Genomic DNA, 17,137 nt, shown 5'->3' with positions numbered 1-17,137 from the left:
TCAACCAAACCAGCTGGATCCCCAGGAAAAACTGTTCTGTGTTAGGTACCTCTGCTCCTGTTCGCAGAGGCTCACCTTGGTTCAGCTTCCTGCCAAGAGGAAATTGCCTTATGCCAAACTGGTATAAATCACTTTAAAAAAAGTAAAAAAGGAGAGGGGCATTGATTGCAATGATTTAGTGCTGCTGGCACAAAAACACGCAGCTTGAGCTAAATCAGCATGAAGCTGTGTGTGTAAATGTCTCACTGTCATGAGAACCATCCTCCCACAGATATTTGACTGTAAGATTTATTTAGTTTGAAAGAGTGGGAGGTGCAATCATTTATTGTTGGCTCTGATTGCTCAGGAGGGCAATGAAAAATGACCATTAAGTGTATTGTCTTCCTTCTGTCAACTATCCTCCTGTTAATGTTTTATTCTCTTGTTAGATGTTTGCTTTTAGAGACTGATTTAGCAGCCCAAAACTGCACATGGGGGAAGTAGCGTCAAGCCAGTTGATTCCACTCTCCTTACATTATAGCAGCTCTTTGCCAGGGCTCCTGTGTCTGCCATTTCCATTTCTCCCCTGCACCACCTTTTTACTTTTGTAGAGAGGAAGGACAGGACAAGAGAAGAACTTTTTCTTTAGGACAAGCTTAAGACATTGTATCTGGTTTCTTGACTCACCACTAATTCCTAGAGCCCACAGACTCTTCTGTCTGCTCCTTGGAATAAATGGTTGAATATCTTAAGAATTGCCAATGTTTAAGTAATTGTTTAGCAAAATTAACCTTCCTGGACATTATAGTCTCCATCACTTTACACAGACTGCTCTGTTTATCCCCAGTATTCTTCAGCCGCTGCTATCACAGTAACCAAATGGTTTGTAGCTCTCCCTGGAGTTATCCTTACAATACTCCCAAGTGCAGAATTATCCATCCTCCCTCAATAATCCCATGCTCAGTCTCGTAGCCTCTCTCCTGAGGTGCAGGAAACCCTTTCTTTCCCTCCCTAGCTACTCTCCCACTCATTTGCCTTGGACAGGAGAGGCTTCCTTCCTGGCTTTCATTACAGCCCTTTCCTAATCGAAGACTGGCAAACCACCCCTCCTACTCAAGCCTCCTCTGTCCCTAAGGAGTTGCTTTAGTTCGAATATCCTGGGTGCTACCAAACACTCAGATCAGACCAACAATGATTTCAGAGTCAGAGAGAGCTTCCAAACAGCTTGTGCGTATCCTTTCCAGCAGTCTAACAGCCAAAGGGCTGGGAAATACAAGGTAAAGGAAAATCAGACCTACTTAAACATTGATGGCCCCAAGTCTTATCTGCTCAGGTGAAGGCATGCAGCTCTGGCATTTTAGCCAAAGCATCAAAGTTTGCTGCACTTCTTTGCATGAGTATAGACAAAGTTTACCAGCTCTCCTTATATTCGGGGGAGGATTTGGCCTGAAATAGCTTTGTGGTTTTTTCAGTTATTTGGTTTTCTGATTTGTTGGTCTTGCTGTTCAGCTAGTTGGCCCGGTTTATAATACATCCCTTCTCCCACTGATCAAAAGGCTGCTGCATTCATTTACTCACTCCCACATTTCTTTAGTGAATGGCACCTTTAAGCCTTTTTATTTTCTCTCACTCCGATTTGGGCATCATGAGCAAAAACACTCATCCCTTCTTACAGCTAGTTTACATTTGTGTTTTAATTATTTATGTTCTGGTACCACTAAGAAATTTAAATGCTATCTGGTCTTGCTGCTTTTGCTCAGTTTGTAGCAAGGGAAAAACTCTGCCTGCAAAGAGCTTGTGGTCTAAATGTATATGTGGTAGATGGAAGGGACATTTATGCCCTTCATGTTATGTGAGGGCTTCTGAGTTGCACAAATGACTGAGGAGGAGGTTGCTAGAGGTGGGAAGTACACCCTGGCCTCTTGGACCCTCTCCTTGCCGGGATCATCTTTTGCCTTGCCACCTGCCTTGTTTCAATGAAAATGTTTTCTGTCTCAGCCTTTATTAAGAAGCTGCAGCATAAATCTTTCTTTGCCCCCCTTGTTTTTGCCACATGTTTTTTAATTGAAGCTGGTCTTAGAAAATCTGACTTAAGGAAATCCCACATATAGAAAAGTAGAGGCAGGATCTCTGTGTTCACTCAGTGCCCATTTGGGCTTGGGTCACAGGAAGGACCCTGCCTGGAGCAGAGGGATTGACTTGTGTTGGAGGCTCCCTTCTGTAATCCCTCACCGGTTGTGTCACTGTTAGTTTCTCCTGCTATTGCTATTTTTAGGCCGTAACCTCTTATTTAAAGGCTTTCTTTGGTTGCCTACTATACTTTTTCTGTCAATTAGATTTTGACTTCATTATAACCCTCCCTCGTCATCTTCAGACAAAACTGTCTTACTGCTATGACCAGAAACATAAGTATCCTCCCTGAATCTTGTATTTATTCTCTATGTCTGTCAGTCTGAAAGTTTGCCTCTTGCCATTCTTGAAACATTTCCAGACCGCGGTTGTATGCAGTCCGCCTGTGCAGAGATCCTTATTCATAGCTTGGTCATCTCCCAAGTAACAGACTTCCCCTCTCTGCTGGATATTGAAGATGCAATTACAAGGGTGAACTTAGCTAACTAGTTGGGGCTGACAGTCCAGCCACCGTGCAGCAACGTTTTCTCTGCACACTGGTGTGGCTCAAGCACACCCACCCCACTGTACCGCTCTGTAAGCATATGAGGTCCCCGAGTCCCCTTTGAAGAGCAAATTATTTCTGACTTCCAAGCTAGTGCTGCTTTCCTGCAGTGCGTTCACCAGGAATGCTACAGGAGAAGGAAGGGCTGGCACCACACCATGCAGAGCCGATGCACAGCCCATACAGCAGAAAGCTGTGTTAAGAGTCCGGGAGTCCTGTTTACACCCCAGCTTAAGACATGTGATTTTCCATAGGGGTTGAGCTGCCATCTGCCAACTGTCCAGGCATCTTTCTTGAGACTTTAAGCAGGCACCTCAAATGGCTAGTCCATCTCTGAAAGACCTGAGCCATATGCTAAGTGTGTTGAATGTGCAAGATGAATGAATCCAGGTACTAGCAAGAACAGACAATGCCCAGGTTCAGCCAACAGTAGCTGTCAGCCTTACTAAACGTGCCCATTCCAGCAGCAAATCAACACCTTACACCAGAAGGTCCCAGCCTAGAGAAGGCTGAATCTGGTATGAAGATGTCAGGTGGATTCTCTAGAAAGCAGTTTCTAATAAACCCATTTAGATACAGAGGCTTTTCCCAAAGGGATGTGAGGCATTATTGCAGAAGTGCAGTAGTCTCCCATTACATGGCCAGAGGGGAGGGGGATAAAGGTACTGGCTCTCCCCTCTTCTCCTCCACCATAATTTTCAAAAAGCTGGTAAACATAGAGTTAAAATTCTTATTTAAAAAAAAAAGAAAGAAAGAAAAGAAAAAAGAAAAGCCTTAGACATTTGGCAGCATCTGAAAAGCTGGGTCAGCAGGAGTGGAGAGTGGCAAACCTCACCACTCCATGCTGACAGTAATCGGTAGCCTTTCATAATTAGTAATTCACAGCAGATGAGAGCAGCCTTGGGAGCCTCGCACCTTGCATCTGCTGCCACTCATGGACTAGCCCAGGTTCGAGGGGCAATAGGGATTTCGAGACTGCCCCAAGTCCTCCCTGGCAAGGGACAGTCTTTTTTCTCCTGTTGCAGTTCTACAGAACTTGGCCTTTTCTGCACATCCACGTGGAGCTGCCTATGCTGTGCCCTGCGTTACCCCCCTGGCACCCCGCAGGGCTGCAGGAGCAGCCAGAGGTGCCGGTGTCAAAGGGTGCCTGGAGCACAACCCATAGCGCTCACGCCTGGCCTGCCCCGTCAGCTCCAGGCTGCAGTTCATAGTGCCTTTCTGAGGATGTGTTGATGAAGATTTAATTAGATGTCTGCCAGATCCTGTTAAACCCATCCATCTTGGTCACATCCAAGTATGCGGCCTCGTACAGGTTTGTCTTTTTGTAGCTGAGGAATACTCCCTTCGCTCAACAGCAGTCAGATCAGATGCCGGTAAAACCTAAGCATGATGACAGGGTGGCTGGATGGTGTGTGTGTGGGCAGCAGGCATGTAACTGAGGCTGCCACCTCGATCCACCTGGGAGAAGGTCCTCAGCTTAATGCTGCATCCTTCAGAAACACTGTTGCCATTCCCCTTTGCCATGACATGAGGAGGAACCTGCCTCAACACTGAAAGGGCTTTCCCCTTCCATGAGGGGAACATTTTTCACTGGTTTTTTGGACTTTGTTTCCTATGTTGCCTTGTTCAATATTCTATAAGGTGCAGTTTATTAATCCCAAATGTGCACATCACACAGCAGAGGCCAGGCATGAACTTGAACAAGGGGTAACATCCCACTCCTCCTGCAGAAATCACATCTTTGTATCTAGCAGCTAGACAGGCAAGTACAGAGCACACCAATGCTAGCCAACCCCTTCTGCATCCCCCATAAAAGCTCGGTACCGTGGAATTTAATTATGTTTTTTACAGCTTCAGTTTACCCCCAAATGGGTCATCTTTCTGCTTCCATTTATATGTTTTCATGGAGGCAAGGAGAGGGGACAAAGAGGGTTGCATCTGCTCTTACAGGGAGAAGTGGAATTACTGTATAAACCTGAAATAGAGAGTGGTCTTGAGAAGACCACGTGATGTGATGAGTGCAGAGGAAAGGTGGAGGAAGTGGAGGAAATCCTAGCTACTTGTTCACATAAAGGAGTTTTATGAATCAGGACATCTGTAACTTGTGGAGCAGACAGCTCAGTAAAATACCTCTAGTAGTTTTGCAGTGTTAGCTCCACTTGTATTTCTAAGCAGAAATTCTTGGGAAAAAGAGATGTCCAATCGACAGCAAAATGAGATTTTTGCACGGCAATCTCCTCTGTGTCCTACAGACAGCAAACACGCCTCGCACTTGCAAATCTGTTGCTTCCCTCGTAGCCCCCTTTCTGTGTAGTGTGGTGCTAAGGAGGACCTCAGGGTCTCTGAAGCTGCATTTCTTTTTATGGGTGAAACATGAAACATAGGCAATATCCCATGGACAGAGCCTGTTTATAATTTCAGATTGCACATTCCTCCTCCTCCCTATGAGCAAAGTACTTGCAGCCCCTTTTTGTCATCTCGGCATAGCTTTTTTTAATAATAAACATGCCTGACTTCTTTCTTCCTTATTGTTTCCCTCACGTTAAGGACACACACCCTCAGTCACAATTTCAGATTTACTGTGCTCAAGGCAGGTGAAGGAAGATGCCCTAGTCATCAGTTTTGGTGTAAGATATTAATGGCCACTGCAGATGGATCATTCATGCCATGACATTTTGCTGTGCTATTGCAATAGCATGTGAATATCTTGCGTGGAGCCAAGCTAAAGATAAAAGATGTGTTTTGTCTTTCCTGCTTCCTTCTTACCCTCTCTAATGCCCATTTCTCAAGAGTTGTTTGAAAACTGTTTTCTCTGTCATGCAGTCGCTATCCCACTTTGCTTAAAGGTCAGTGATAAAGGTTTGTTCCTGTCTTTTGCTATGCTCAGGAAACTCTTTTCTTATAGTAGTCATTTCTTAATGTCCAAGTATTTATTCCAAAACAATATTTCCATAGCCAATTATACTGTCTGGGTAGAAAACTGCTTAAAGAAAAAAAAAACCCCTTTTTTTTTTTTTTTTTGACTCTTAGCATAGGTGATAAAGACAAGGAGTTTTCAGAGCAAACCTCTCACTTTCAAGAAAAACTATTGTCCTGCTGTCTTCTAGCAGGAGCCAGAATTAGAGCAGATTTCAGTGGTTTAAGCCTTGGACTAGATAAAATAAGTCGAAAATTCAGAGAAGATGAGAGAAATCTGGCAATGGCTGGAAAAGAGCTGGGTCATACAGTATTTTTTTTTGCCATCTCTATTGTATCTAATACTTGGGGTTCATCCGAACTGAAGCTGTGTAAATAGCTGATTGTTTTCATTTGCTTGCATTGCCAAAAAAAAAAAAAGGATAGATGGAAAATAGTTTAGATGAAGCAAAATGTTGGTTATTTGACTCAAATTAAAATATTTTAGGTTAAAAACCAAATGAGGAAAATTAATTTAACCTTTTTTAAGAGCAACATTTCAATTTTGCTATATAAAAGATATGTTTTGAAGATGGTTCAGTGAAATGTTCTGGGAACATTTACCAAAACATTTAAGCAAATTTAGCATGAATCCATGAAATGTTTCCATCATTGAATCTGCATAGTTCTTGATTATTTTTCTTCTGAAAAAGCTGTCTCCAAAAAGTCTTTCCCTACTCAGGCCTTAACGGTCCACAATTTCATTATCCCCTGCATGTTACTGAAGTAATTAGAACTATTTCAACTCTCTGATAACAAGTGGGTGGTTTGTGCTTGAGTAGAAGTAGGCTTCTTCTGTCATCTCTTTGTAGACTTTGGCTCTGTTGCAGGAGTCCATATGTCTTCCATGTGGACTATGTTTAAACATATAGCTCTCTGCTCTTGTATGGCTTGTTCCCTTACTAGGAAGCCAAGTTTAGAGGCATGTGCTGTGCATGGGACAGAGTTCCTCTAACAGTTATTTCTGTTGGGTCTTGTCATTGTACCAAGTTTTTATAGTCATTCCTCCTTTGACTTTCCAAGTAGAATTTTCCTTTCTCTGCCCCATCATTGACTCATTTTTTGTTTAAGTAAATCACTAAATAAATGAGGTTGGAGGGGACATCAGGAGGTCATCTGGTCCAACAGCCTGCTCACAGCAGGGCTAAGAGGCAATGCAAGATAGCCCACTGCCCCCAAGAAAACCTTCAGGGACACTTATTTTCTACCCAGGGAGTCAGAATCTGTTACGATGGTCCAAAGAGGGGAAAGAAAGATAGCTTGGTTAGGAAATACTGTCAATGACGGTGGGCTCAAAGATGGGATCCCCATCCCAATGAATACCAGCCTACCCCTCCCGGGGAATCTCAGCCTAGATATTGGCAGTGCAATGGTACCATTACTAGAAGTTACTCATGTTTTCTTATGGAAGAGGAGTGATCTTTGATACCAGCACTAGGATACGCTCACAGAAACCCTGAGTATTGTTTTTTTTTCTATAGACCCTTATGAGAGAAAAGGTCGATTCATTGAAAACTAAACTAGTTCTTCTGTTCAGCACCTTCACGGTTGCTGCTAGCCAGAGGAACACAGTCTCTCTTCTTGCAGCTTCTATAGAAACACAATGCTTGGGAATTCATGTTTTCCCCTCTCCTGCAGTTTCACTTCTCACTTTAGAATCAATGTTGGGAAATACATACTTCATTCAGGATTGTTGTTGCAGTTGATATGATCTACAGTTTGCCAGCAGTTCAGTTTTGAATAGAGCTAGTGATAAGACTTTTGCTGTACAATGCACCATCTAGCATCTACCTGGGCACTTTGGCCATTGCTGTTGCCTATTTTAACCCTCTGGTGATGTGTATCCAGGGTGATCAGGGAGGAGCAGGTGTTCCAGGAGATATCGGCTTCCAAGGAGACAAGGTAATTGTTTTTCTTTTCTCCATCATTTTTTTTGCTTACATAGTAGTATGTGTGGCCACCAGCTTTCTCCACTCATCTTAAGACACGAGGAGCTGGAACTAACTGCATCCTGCTGTCAGGTTCCCCTGCTTGGATAGTTCTCATTTGGGGTATGCTGCACCTTTCTAAAATTCATGTCAATACATGAATTTTGTTGTTACTCATAATAAAAGCAGTTCTACTGGGGGCTTTCTATAAAAGGGGCCATATCTTCATGCAGAAATTGGAAGTGATGGGATGGGATTGATGGGGATGGGTGTGAATGTGTGTGGTCCAGCGGCTGCAGACTTGGAGGTTTTGTCTGCTCAGTGCAGCAACTTAAACCCTGACCCAGTGAAGCACTTAACGCCGTGCATAACTTCTAAGCAAGTGACTTTTCCCCTGTGAGTACAACACGATACTGACTTCAGCTGTACTTAGCACTGCACTGGGGCCTACATGGCTCTGAGCCACAACTAGCTGCAACAGCTCATGTGTTCTTTGGGGCTAAATTCAGCCCTGGCTTTAGCAGAAACATCTCACTGACATTAGTGCAACTGTGCCAGCTCCTTGCAGGGCTGAGTTCAGCCCTTAGAAAGTGCTCCTCTCTCTGCTGCAGAGGAGCTGGAGCCTGGGGAGTTGGTATTTTTTTGATGCTTCATTGTGTTTTCTGAAAAAATGTGTGTGTGTCTCTCTCAGGGCAGCCAGGGTTTGCCTGGGGTCCCTGGGGCACGAGGGAAAGCAGGCCCCCTGGTAAGTAACCAAGCATCCTCTGATTCCTAATCTCCCTTTCTCTAAAGGTTCAGTGCCTAGCTGGAAAGACAGCTTGGCAGGGGTGTGCTACTCTAAACAGGAAAGCCAATAGCCAGGAGCCAGCTCATTTTGTCCATGTTTTTCTGATTTCTGCAGGGAAAAGTCGGTGACAAAGGTCCAGTCGGGTTTCCAGGACCACCTGGCCCTGAGGTACGTCCCACCAGCTCCTTCTCATGCCTGTCTTTTCTTTGGTAACTTCTGCAGCATACTTTCTTCAGGAAACCCACACGGTAACACCTCTCTCCCATCTTGTTTTGCCTCTGCAGCAGTAGTTATTCCATGTCTGCAGCTTGCCACCCCACTGAGAATCAACTCTCTGATAAACACCCATGTGGCATTTGAGAGACTGTTAGAGATGCCTATCTCCTTTCCCCACTGGAGGTTTTTAGCTCTAGAGCTGTGTACAGGCAGGTCTACATAGGGTTTTGATTAGGAGGCATAGGCATATAGCTGTTGCTAGTTCATACGGAAAGCAAGAGCCAAACGCTGCCTCCCATGTGGGCATCCAGCCCGACGGAGGGAGGGGACAGCTGCCACTGCTACTGCTCACCATGACACCTGAGCTCTGATACATTTACCAACCCAAAACTGGTGTGTTCTGGGGTCAGAGCCTTTGCTAACAACAGGCAGATGGGTTGCTTTAGGACAATGGCACACCGGGGCTCCAGAAATGCCGAGGCAGAAAGAACTTTGCTGTGCTGTAGGATTTACTGTTATTTACTGAATTGAGGTCCACTTTTGTTCAAACTGGGAAATGGGGCAGACTGTCCATATTGTACCCTCTGACCACCCTGCACTCAGATTTCCTGATCTCCAGCTACCATTCCAAGCCTTTTTCTTCCCAATCTTCCCGTGCAAGTCCTATATGTATCAGCTTGTTCCACTCTTGTTCAGAAAGGTCAGTCCCCAAAGGTTGTCTCTAACCTGGCAAACAGCATGTCACAATCTCTCATCTCTCCCTATCCTTCCTTTTTTTTTTTTTTAAACACCTTGGCAGACACTCACTGCAAAGCAGAACATCCTATCGTTTTGCAGAGGGAAGATCTCAAGCCTAGAAAGGTAAAGGGAGCTTCCAAAAGGTGTGAGAAAAGCCAGTGGTGCACTGGAATAGAGCCCCAGGCTGTCTCCCAGCCACTGGCCAGTCTCTGTGGACACTGGTCTTTCTATTGACCATGTTGTTCTCTGGCCCTTCTTGTTCTTCAACTGCTTTTCAGGGCAGAACACTCATTTCTTGAATCTTGCATCTCACTTTCCACCTAACCTCCTCTTTTCAGCTTAGGGCTTCGCTTCTCTGCCAGGGTATGATGGTACATGAGTGGTGATGAGATAGGGAGGATCAAGATGCGTTCATGACCCATTCTGCATCTCATGGTTTCCTGGGGTTTCCTTCCACTTTTTTTCATAGATATTGTGGAGGGTTTTTTCATTTTTTCCCCCACAAAATACCATTTCAAGTAGAAAAAGACTCTTGCTGCCCTTACCAAAAATATTGTCACAGTGATACCTTAAATGCAGGATCAGCTTCCCCCAGCACATTGTCATTTTTCTCCTTCATAAGCAACCAGACAATGTCTGTAAGATGCTAGAGAGCCACTTCCAGTGCAACTGATGATCTCTTTTCCCTTCATCAGTGTTATGGTATTCTGCTGGGTCTGGAAGGGCTCTCAGTTGAATGCTGCCACTTAGCAATCGTTCCTCTTTGTTGCTATTGGAAATAACCACATATTCCTTTGTTTCCTCAGCAAAGGGCTGGTGGGTGGAAAGGAGTCGCTGCCTGGCTGAAGGCAGCAGCTAATGAGCATGTCAGCACCTTTCCTAATTCCTCGCCTGCTTCCCTTTGTCACTGAGGCGTGTAGTTCGTTTCTCAGAGCCGTGAGATTATGTGCTGACTCACAAAGATTAATTAAAACCCAAATTGCTGGTTTTAGCTGTGTGATGACAGGGACGCCCTCACAGCAATAAATCTTCTAAGAAGATGGACCTAAAGGGAACTGCTGGGAAAGGCTGCTCTTGAATCAAACCGATAGGGCTGCTCCCATTATCTTGGTTCATTCCCTCTAGAAGCCGCGCGGTGGCCCACACACGGACGCTGCCAGCACGTAACAAATGTCTCAGCCCTTAGCGTTTAATTAAAACTCTCACAGAGACTGTCCTCTGAAGCCGGTTGTAAAAGTCCATCTCCACCTATGCACCCTGACTATTTCTCATTTTCTTCAGGGCTTTCCAGGTGACATTGGCCCACCCGGAGAAAATGGTCCTGAAGGCCTGAAGGTGAGTGGAGCAGAAATTGAATCTCTGTGTGGGGTGGGAAGCAGCCAGGGAAAACAAAGTAGTGGGAAAGGGGGAGAGAGAAAGCCCTGGAGATTCCTGAAGATTGTCCTGGCCAGCGTTTCAGCTTGGTCTGTTTGGCTTGAGGTCCCTCCAAGTGCAGGGTTTTCTTTTTTCAATTTTTTTTCTGTAACAAAATTGACATTGGATGATGTCCCATGGCTGTGAAAGAGACTTTCTCATTTTAATTGCCCTTCTGAGCTTATGTTTCTATTTTCTGAGTATCTTTTCCTTTGGCTCTTTCTCAGGGAAAGCCAGGAGCACGAGGTTTACCTGGGCCGAGAGGGCTGCCTGGACAAGAGGTGAGTGTCCTCAGACCAAAAGCAGATTGGATTTAAAGAATAATGTTGAATTTTGAAAATGAAGGCATGCTGAAATGGTGCCTGTGACTTGAAATCATCCAGTCCCTCTGAATCTGGAAGCAGATGCTTATATTCAGTGATAAGAGACGCGCAAAAGAGGAGCTTCCCCGAAGCTGCAGTCCTGTGATCTTTGCTTGCAGTCACTGCTGGCATCCACTGACCCTAAACTCTACATTGGCTTTTCTTTTAAAATCTGTTCCCCCACACCCACACACACCCAGAACGGGTATTAATACCCTTTTCCCTGCACATCCCGTTGCACAGGCATGCCCTGACCTGGCTTTTGCTTTCTGCTCCTTTTAAGTGTGTTTTCTTTCAACTGTGAGACCTACAGACTTCACGCTCTCACACAGAGCAATATCCTTTTGTACAAAGAGTACCTAAATTGAAATTGCTCTTCTGCAAAGATTCATTTGCCCCAGCATCTCATAGCTTGCAGCTTTCACTTATTGCTTCATGTGAAAACTTGAAGCTTCATTCCACTCACAGTCACTAAGAAGGGACAATTGTCATTGATTTAATTGTCCTGGAGCTGCAAATACTTTATAGCAGCAGCAGAGAAGGCCTGAGTGCCCTCTCTTTATCCTGTTGTAACTCCAGTTGCTTCAGTGTAGTTTCTTCTTGTTTAGGCCAGTGTAAGCTGTTTGTCCAGAGTCATGAAACGTTGTGCAAATAATACTTAGTGCACGCATGGGCAGGAGCTCGTTCTAATAGCACTAATAATTCTTAACTTTTTCTGGGAAGTCTTCTGCTTGCTCTCTCAATGGGATTAATGCAAATTAGCTCATTTATTTGCACTGAAATAGGGAAAAAAAAAAATTCTAGGCAATTTACAAAGGGAATCGAAGCCCTGCATTCCAGGTTCAGGCAGGCATGACCAAGCTGCCTTCAATTTACTCTAGTTAGTGAGTGTAAAAGTAAGACTGAAGACATGGACATGGAGTTTGACATAAGCTGTGCTAAAGGACTTTGAATGTGCACCAGACCACACCGCTGTGCCTTTACCGCTGCTGTTACCCAATGTGGTAGGTCAAGGCTGTGGATTACATCTTGTTTAGAAATGTGGCATATTGTGGGTGGTTCATCTGAGCCCACTGAGTGGGGTTCCTGACTTCCAGTCCCCCATCTTCAGCCTGCCAGCTCGTGCCACTTCATTACCACGGATGACCACCTAAATGAGAACAGCCAGAACTGTGGCTGCCAAGGGCACTTTTAATTTCTCTCTTGGCAGTTGGTTTTAGACACTTGAGATAATTTTTGTGGAGCTTAATTGAAGGTCTCTTAGAAACTGTAGATCTGATCCTATCACATTAGAAATTGGTGTAGAGCCAAGGGAGAGGACCGAGTCCAATTGCTGTGTGAGATTTTGAGATAGCTCCATCCTGCAGCATGTGTAGTCCCATCTGAAAGCAAAAGGGAAACCTTCATACGTTGCCAAATGGTTCTGTGGGAAATTTTGCAACACCCTTTTTGTGGGGCAAAAAAAGAAGCAGGAAAGAAAGAAAAAGAGTAGAGAGCTCTACAGCATTCGTATCCCTGCGAAATCAAATGAAGCAGAGTCATGTGAGCATGTCCAGGGTACCCTATGGGCTAAGTCCAGCCCATGATAGGCCCAATCAACTGGTGTTGACTTTGGTCAAATTTTGGAAGGCCTTTGCTGTCAGGACTTGACTTTAGATTTTTTTTCTGAGATGGGGAAGGGAGATGAGAAACCTCAGAGATCCTGAGCTGCCTGCTCTAGGATTCAGAAGGACTTGGTTGTTAAAATGTGACGGCTGAGCACACAGCCTGTGTTTAACTGCTGCTCATACTGCAGGCCTTTCATTCTTGCTGCATGGTGAGTCCAGATTTTGTCACTACTTTGCCTTTTATTTTCATTTCTTTTCACCTCAGGGAGATGAAGGACCCTTAGGACCACCAGGAGTCCCTGGTCCAGAGGTAGGTTTCAGTAGTTTACTCAGTACCAGCTCTGTTGACTTTGCAATGGGATTATAGTCAACATAAGGCTTCAAAACTCCTGGTTTGGGGAAAGATCTGCTCTTCTAAGAAATATTGTCTTGTCCAGGGCTTGGTCAAACTGCTTGATCCAGGATGGCTGAAAGTCAAGGAAGTGTCTTGTACAGGGTGTTGAGTGGGACTCTAATTTTATAACTTGCTTAAAGTCTCAGACCTTGAAAAACCCTCTAATGTTTGAATAGTTCATCCTCAAGATAAACCATGTTGACTGGAAACCATCTCTGTAACCAGTCCTGATGTTTCTTCCTTGATTTATAGTATTTTTCAATGAGTAGAGTGAAAAGCAAGAAAAAAGACCTGACAGTGAGAGAGAGTCCTTTTTGACCTCTACACTGCTCTGAACACAGTGATGTATCACAGAAACATAGTTAGAAGAAACAAAAAGAATATTATCATATCTGTGAGCTTTCCAGCTCAGGATTTTGTAATGGTTATGTACATAATTGTCATCACAGGATAGTAAAATATCTTGAAAATTGGTAACTGTGCTGGAGCTTCAAGGTGGATCAGAAAATAGATGTTTTATTTTGCATTTCCTCCACTGTTCTGGCAGACACTTTTAGTCCTTTCTGGAGCAACATACTAAATCCAGTTTCTCCAGTGCCTGGGACAGCACCATAAGTGTTCTTCTAGCCAAAGGGAAGGCTCAACATGAACCTTTTGCTCTGCAGGCTTATTTCTGCTTTTCTGAGCTGTAGCTGTGAATGTCAGCCTGGCTTCCCCCACTGTAGGGACAGTCCTACTCCCAAATCCTCTCTGGATGCCAGGGAAGGAGCCCCTAAGATGCTTACATGGCCAAGTCCCTGCCAACACTAGGAAAGTACCATCTTGTGAAGTACCACCTTTGAATGCTCAGATTGCTGGTGTCCGAGCTGGCATTACTACAAGAAAACTGCTGGAAGTAGAATAAATCCAGCTGAACGTGGCACATAATAAACTAAAGGGCAGCAACAAAGCCCTTGGCTTGGTTAATTATAGTCCATGCATTACGTTTCTGATGTGATGTTTAAGTAACAGAATCAAGCTGGAGAATCAGAAATTGGCTGAACCTTGGAGTAGGTGTCTAGGCATGTTCCCCATGGATCAAACCTGGTGTCACTCAAGACACAGTGCTTTCCTCTTGTGTTGCCTTCGCCTCAGTAAGGGCTGCTACAACTCTAGCACCCTGAATTGACAGGGAGCATTGCTTGTAAGCTGCACCATATAGATTCATAGATACACTGCTGTGACTAAGGGCAGCTGCAAGCTTTTTATCTTTATTGTTTTTTCCATCTATTTCAGGGTCGATCTGGTCGGAAGGGTTTTCCAGGAAGACCTGGTCCTGATGGTCTAAAGGTGAGGAAAGAATTTGTTTGTGATCAGGAAAGCAGTGGATGGAAGGGAGGAAAGGAAGAGGGAAATATCTTTTCTCACCTTTACCATGCTCCAAACCTAGGGTATTCATTCCAGAGAGAACAAGGAGAGCTGAGGATTTCTCTTTTTCTCTGAATTTTGGGGTCTCTGCTTCTGCTTGGTTTCTTCAGCAAAAGGAATGATGGTGCATTTTTTAAGCCATGTGCTTTATTATAAACAAGTGTGTGCCTCCTTTGATATAAACCAACTCCCCCCTCCATCATCTCATCTTATTTTCCATTGCTTCTCCATGTTTTTGTTCTAAAACAATGCACATCATTCCTATCTTTGCTGCCTAATTGGCAGCAGGAGCCATCCCAGGGCAGTCTGCTTCACAAACCCACACTCAAAAGGAAAGAGAAAACCCAATAAAAACAACCTCTTCAAACAGTAAATAGCAAAAATGTGGTCTGGCAGCACATCCGGAGTATCTGCCTACTGAGAAAATACAGCTGCCATCACCCGGAGACAGTACTGGTTAGCGGTGAGTCTGGCCTCTGGATGGCCTGTCCAGGGACACTCCGCCGGCCTTCGGGTTCTGCCACAGCTGCCCTTATCCCTGGTGGATTTGAAATTCTCCTCCTCCTCCTCCTCCTGCTTTTCTTTTTGCCCCTCATTTTTCTCATTCTCTGAATTTCTCTCATCCTGCACTGTGATTTATCTCATGTAGGTTCTTTCTGTGGTATTCATGTGGATGCTTCATGTGACAGTAATGTGCCTATGCCTGGGAATATTTGGGTTGTCTTTTATTCTTGTGACACTTCCACTAGCAGGTGAATTTTCTTGGATCCCTTCTCCTTTGTCATTCAGGAACTACACCTCCCCATGGTGTCTGCACTCTTGCTTTTCCTAGATGCTCCTCAAATCCTTTGGTTAATCAGGGTCATTTCCTATTCTCTTCCTGCTGATGACGTGTTTCTGCCTTCATCTGTGTTTTACTTAGTCTTTCAGATTGAAATGTTATGGGTCAGAAACACCCCCACTTCAAGAACATCCCTGATAAGAACTCATGCCTTATTAAACATGGGGATAGAGCAACCAGGACTAGGCTATGCCACAGGAAAGTAGACAGCTTATGTTTCAATGCTTGAGTTTGGTTTTGTGAAGGTTATTTTATGACAGCAGGACCAGCTGCTTTGGGGACATTTCACTCCAGAACAGCAAGTGTTTGCTCCATGTTTGCGTCAGCTGTGTTTCTTGCATTGGATTACCTTTCAAGTCATAGTTGTTTTTGCGAGACTTTGTTTCTTGCAGATTTTCCACGATTCACACACAGCAGCCCAAATCATGGGTGTACAAAGAACCATATTGTACTGAGGTTCTGAGTGGGAACACCAAGTAACCTGTGTGCCTTGTCTGTCCTTGTCCTGCAGGGTGAGCCAGGAAACCGTGGCCGACCAGGGAAAGTTGGTGAGCAGGTAAGCTCTTTATTTTCCTTGTCTGTTTGACGATCTCCTATGTACAATGTCTCCTAGATGACCAGAGCACAGGCAGAGGACAGTGGCCAGAGGCTTCTGGCCACCTCAAACCTCTCACTAGTCCTGGTGCTCCAGCTGGGGTGCTCTTAGTTTGACTGAAGCTCTTGGTGAACAGCACTGACAGTGACCATGGTGTCTATTTTAAACTGGAGGTTTTTCTACAGGCAGAGTGCTCTGATAAAGTCACAGTTCAGGTGGCTATGCTGTCAGTACTGGCAGCAGTACAGCACATACGGCCGACTGTGCTTCTCAAAGAGGCAAAGCCATGGTCAGGAAAAAGTTTGTGTATTCCTCTTATCCCTAAAGGGGCAATTTCCAGGCTTTGCCTATGTAGGTTTTAAGGGTAGGATCCTTGGCTTTGGGTGCTGTGCTGCTTTGACTCCCACTGGATTTTTTGGGGGAGCGGAGGAGATAGCAGCTGAAGAAACCAGACCCTGGGGAAGAGAGGCACTGAGCTGCATTTCATTGTACCACAAGAGAGAACATTCTGCTGGGGTAGCAGGGGACATGCATCATCTCTGTAGGCTTCAGGGGAACCACAGGCATCAAGGAAAAAGAAACAATTGTTCCCATGTCTCTGTGATTGAAACGAACCAACTTGTCCACCACCAACCCTGAAATTGCAGCCACAGAGCCTCCAACATGTTCTGCGCCTTCCTACATGACCACACCAAGCTGGCTGCAGCAGCTGGCCCTGGCAAGGAGCGTGTTGCTTCTCAGTACAGTTGTCCTTCACAGCACTTTCCCTGCCGGATGGTCAACAAGTTTGGTTCAGTTTAGCTTGTCAGCCTCTCTGGCTCTTTGTTCCCCTGTATGCAACAGCTGGGGGTCGCTTCTTCCATGGGTTTCTAACCAAGACAGTACAAAAACCAAGACGGATCCTCTTCAGTACCAGCAATCTGATGAGTCTCAGTATCTATCAAGGATAGTTATTTCTATTTGGAAATTAGAGCCGTTTCTATATTATGGTTAATACTTTATTCCATGAAGAGCAACAACTGAAGCAGCAAAGTTGTTCCACACATCTGAGTTCTAGTTGCACTTTATCAGATTCTGCATGATCTCAGGCAACACTTTCCAGTGCCCTGTGCCTCAATTTTTCCTTCTGTGGAAGGTGTGAGACAGCTCTGAACAATGCTTAGCACAATGCTTCCTGTTCTTAGGTGGCACCTGTGGATGCTGTTGTATTACAGTTAAAAATGAATATTTAGAATTGCTTT

The 17,137-nt window shown here is 44.7% G+C and overlaps 1 protein-coding gene across 1 annotated transcript in view; it reads left to right on the top strand.

The window, feature by feature from the left end:
- The window catches only part of COL27A1 (collagen, type XXVII, alpha 1), a 165,584-nt gene that overhangs the window by 79,834 nt on the left and 68,613 nt on the right, over window positions 1-17,137 (top strand). Inside the window, exons 17-24 of the mRNA XM_010571135.1 lie at window positions 7,457-7,510; window positions 8,228-8,281; window positions 8,438-8,491; window positions 10,559-10,612; window positions 10,918-10,971; window positions 12,925-12,969; window positions 14,329-14,382; window positions 15,813-15,857. Of these exons, the coding sequence (XP_010569437.1) occupies window positions 7,457-7,510; window positions 8,228-8,281; window positions 8,438-8,491; window positions 10,559-10,612; window positions 10,918-10,971; window positions 12,925-12,969; window positions 14,329-14,382; window positions 15,813-15,857 (414 nt within the window). The remainder of the gene's footprint in view (window positions 1-7,456; window positions 7,511-8,227; window positions 8,282-8,437; window positions 8,492-10,558; window positions 10,613-10,917; window positions 10,972-12,924; window positions 12,970-14,328; window positions 14,383-15,812; window positions 15,858-17,137) is intronic.

The sequence above is a fragment of the Haliaeetus leucocephalus genome, unplaced genomic scaffold, assembly GCF_000737465.1.
Source record: "Haliaeetus leucocephalus isolate CR32 unplaced genomic scaffold, Haliaeetus_leucocephalus-4.0 Scaffold306, whole genome shotgun sequence".
Taxonomy (NCBI): Eukaryota; Metazoa; Chordata; class Aves; order Accipitriformes; family Accipitridae; genus Haliaeetus; species Haliaeetus leucocephalus.
This window is presented reverse-complemented; position numbering and strand designations above follow the sequence as displayed.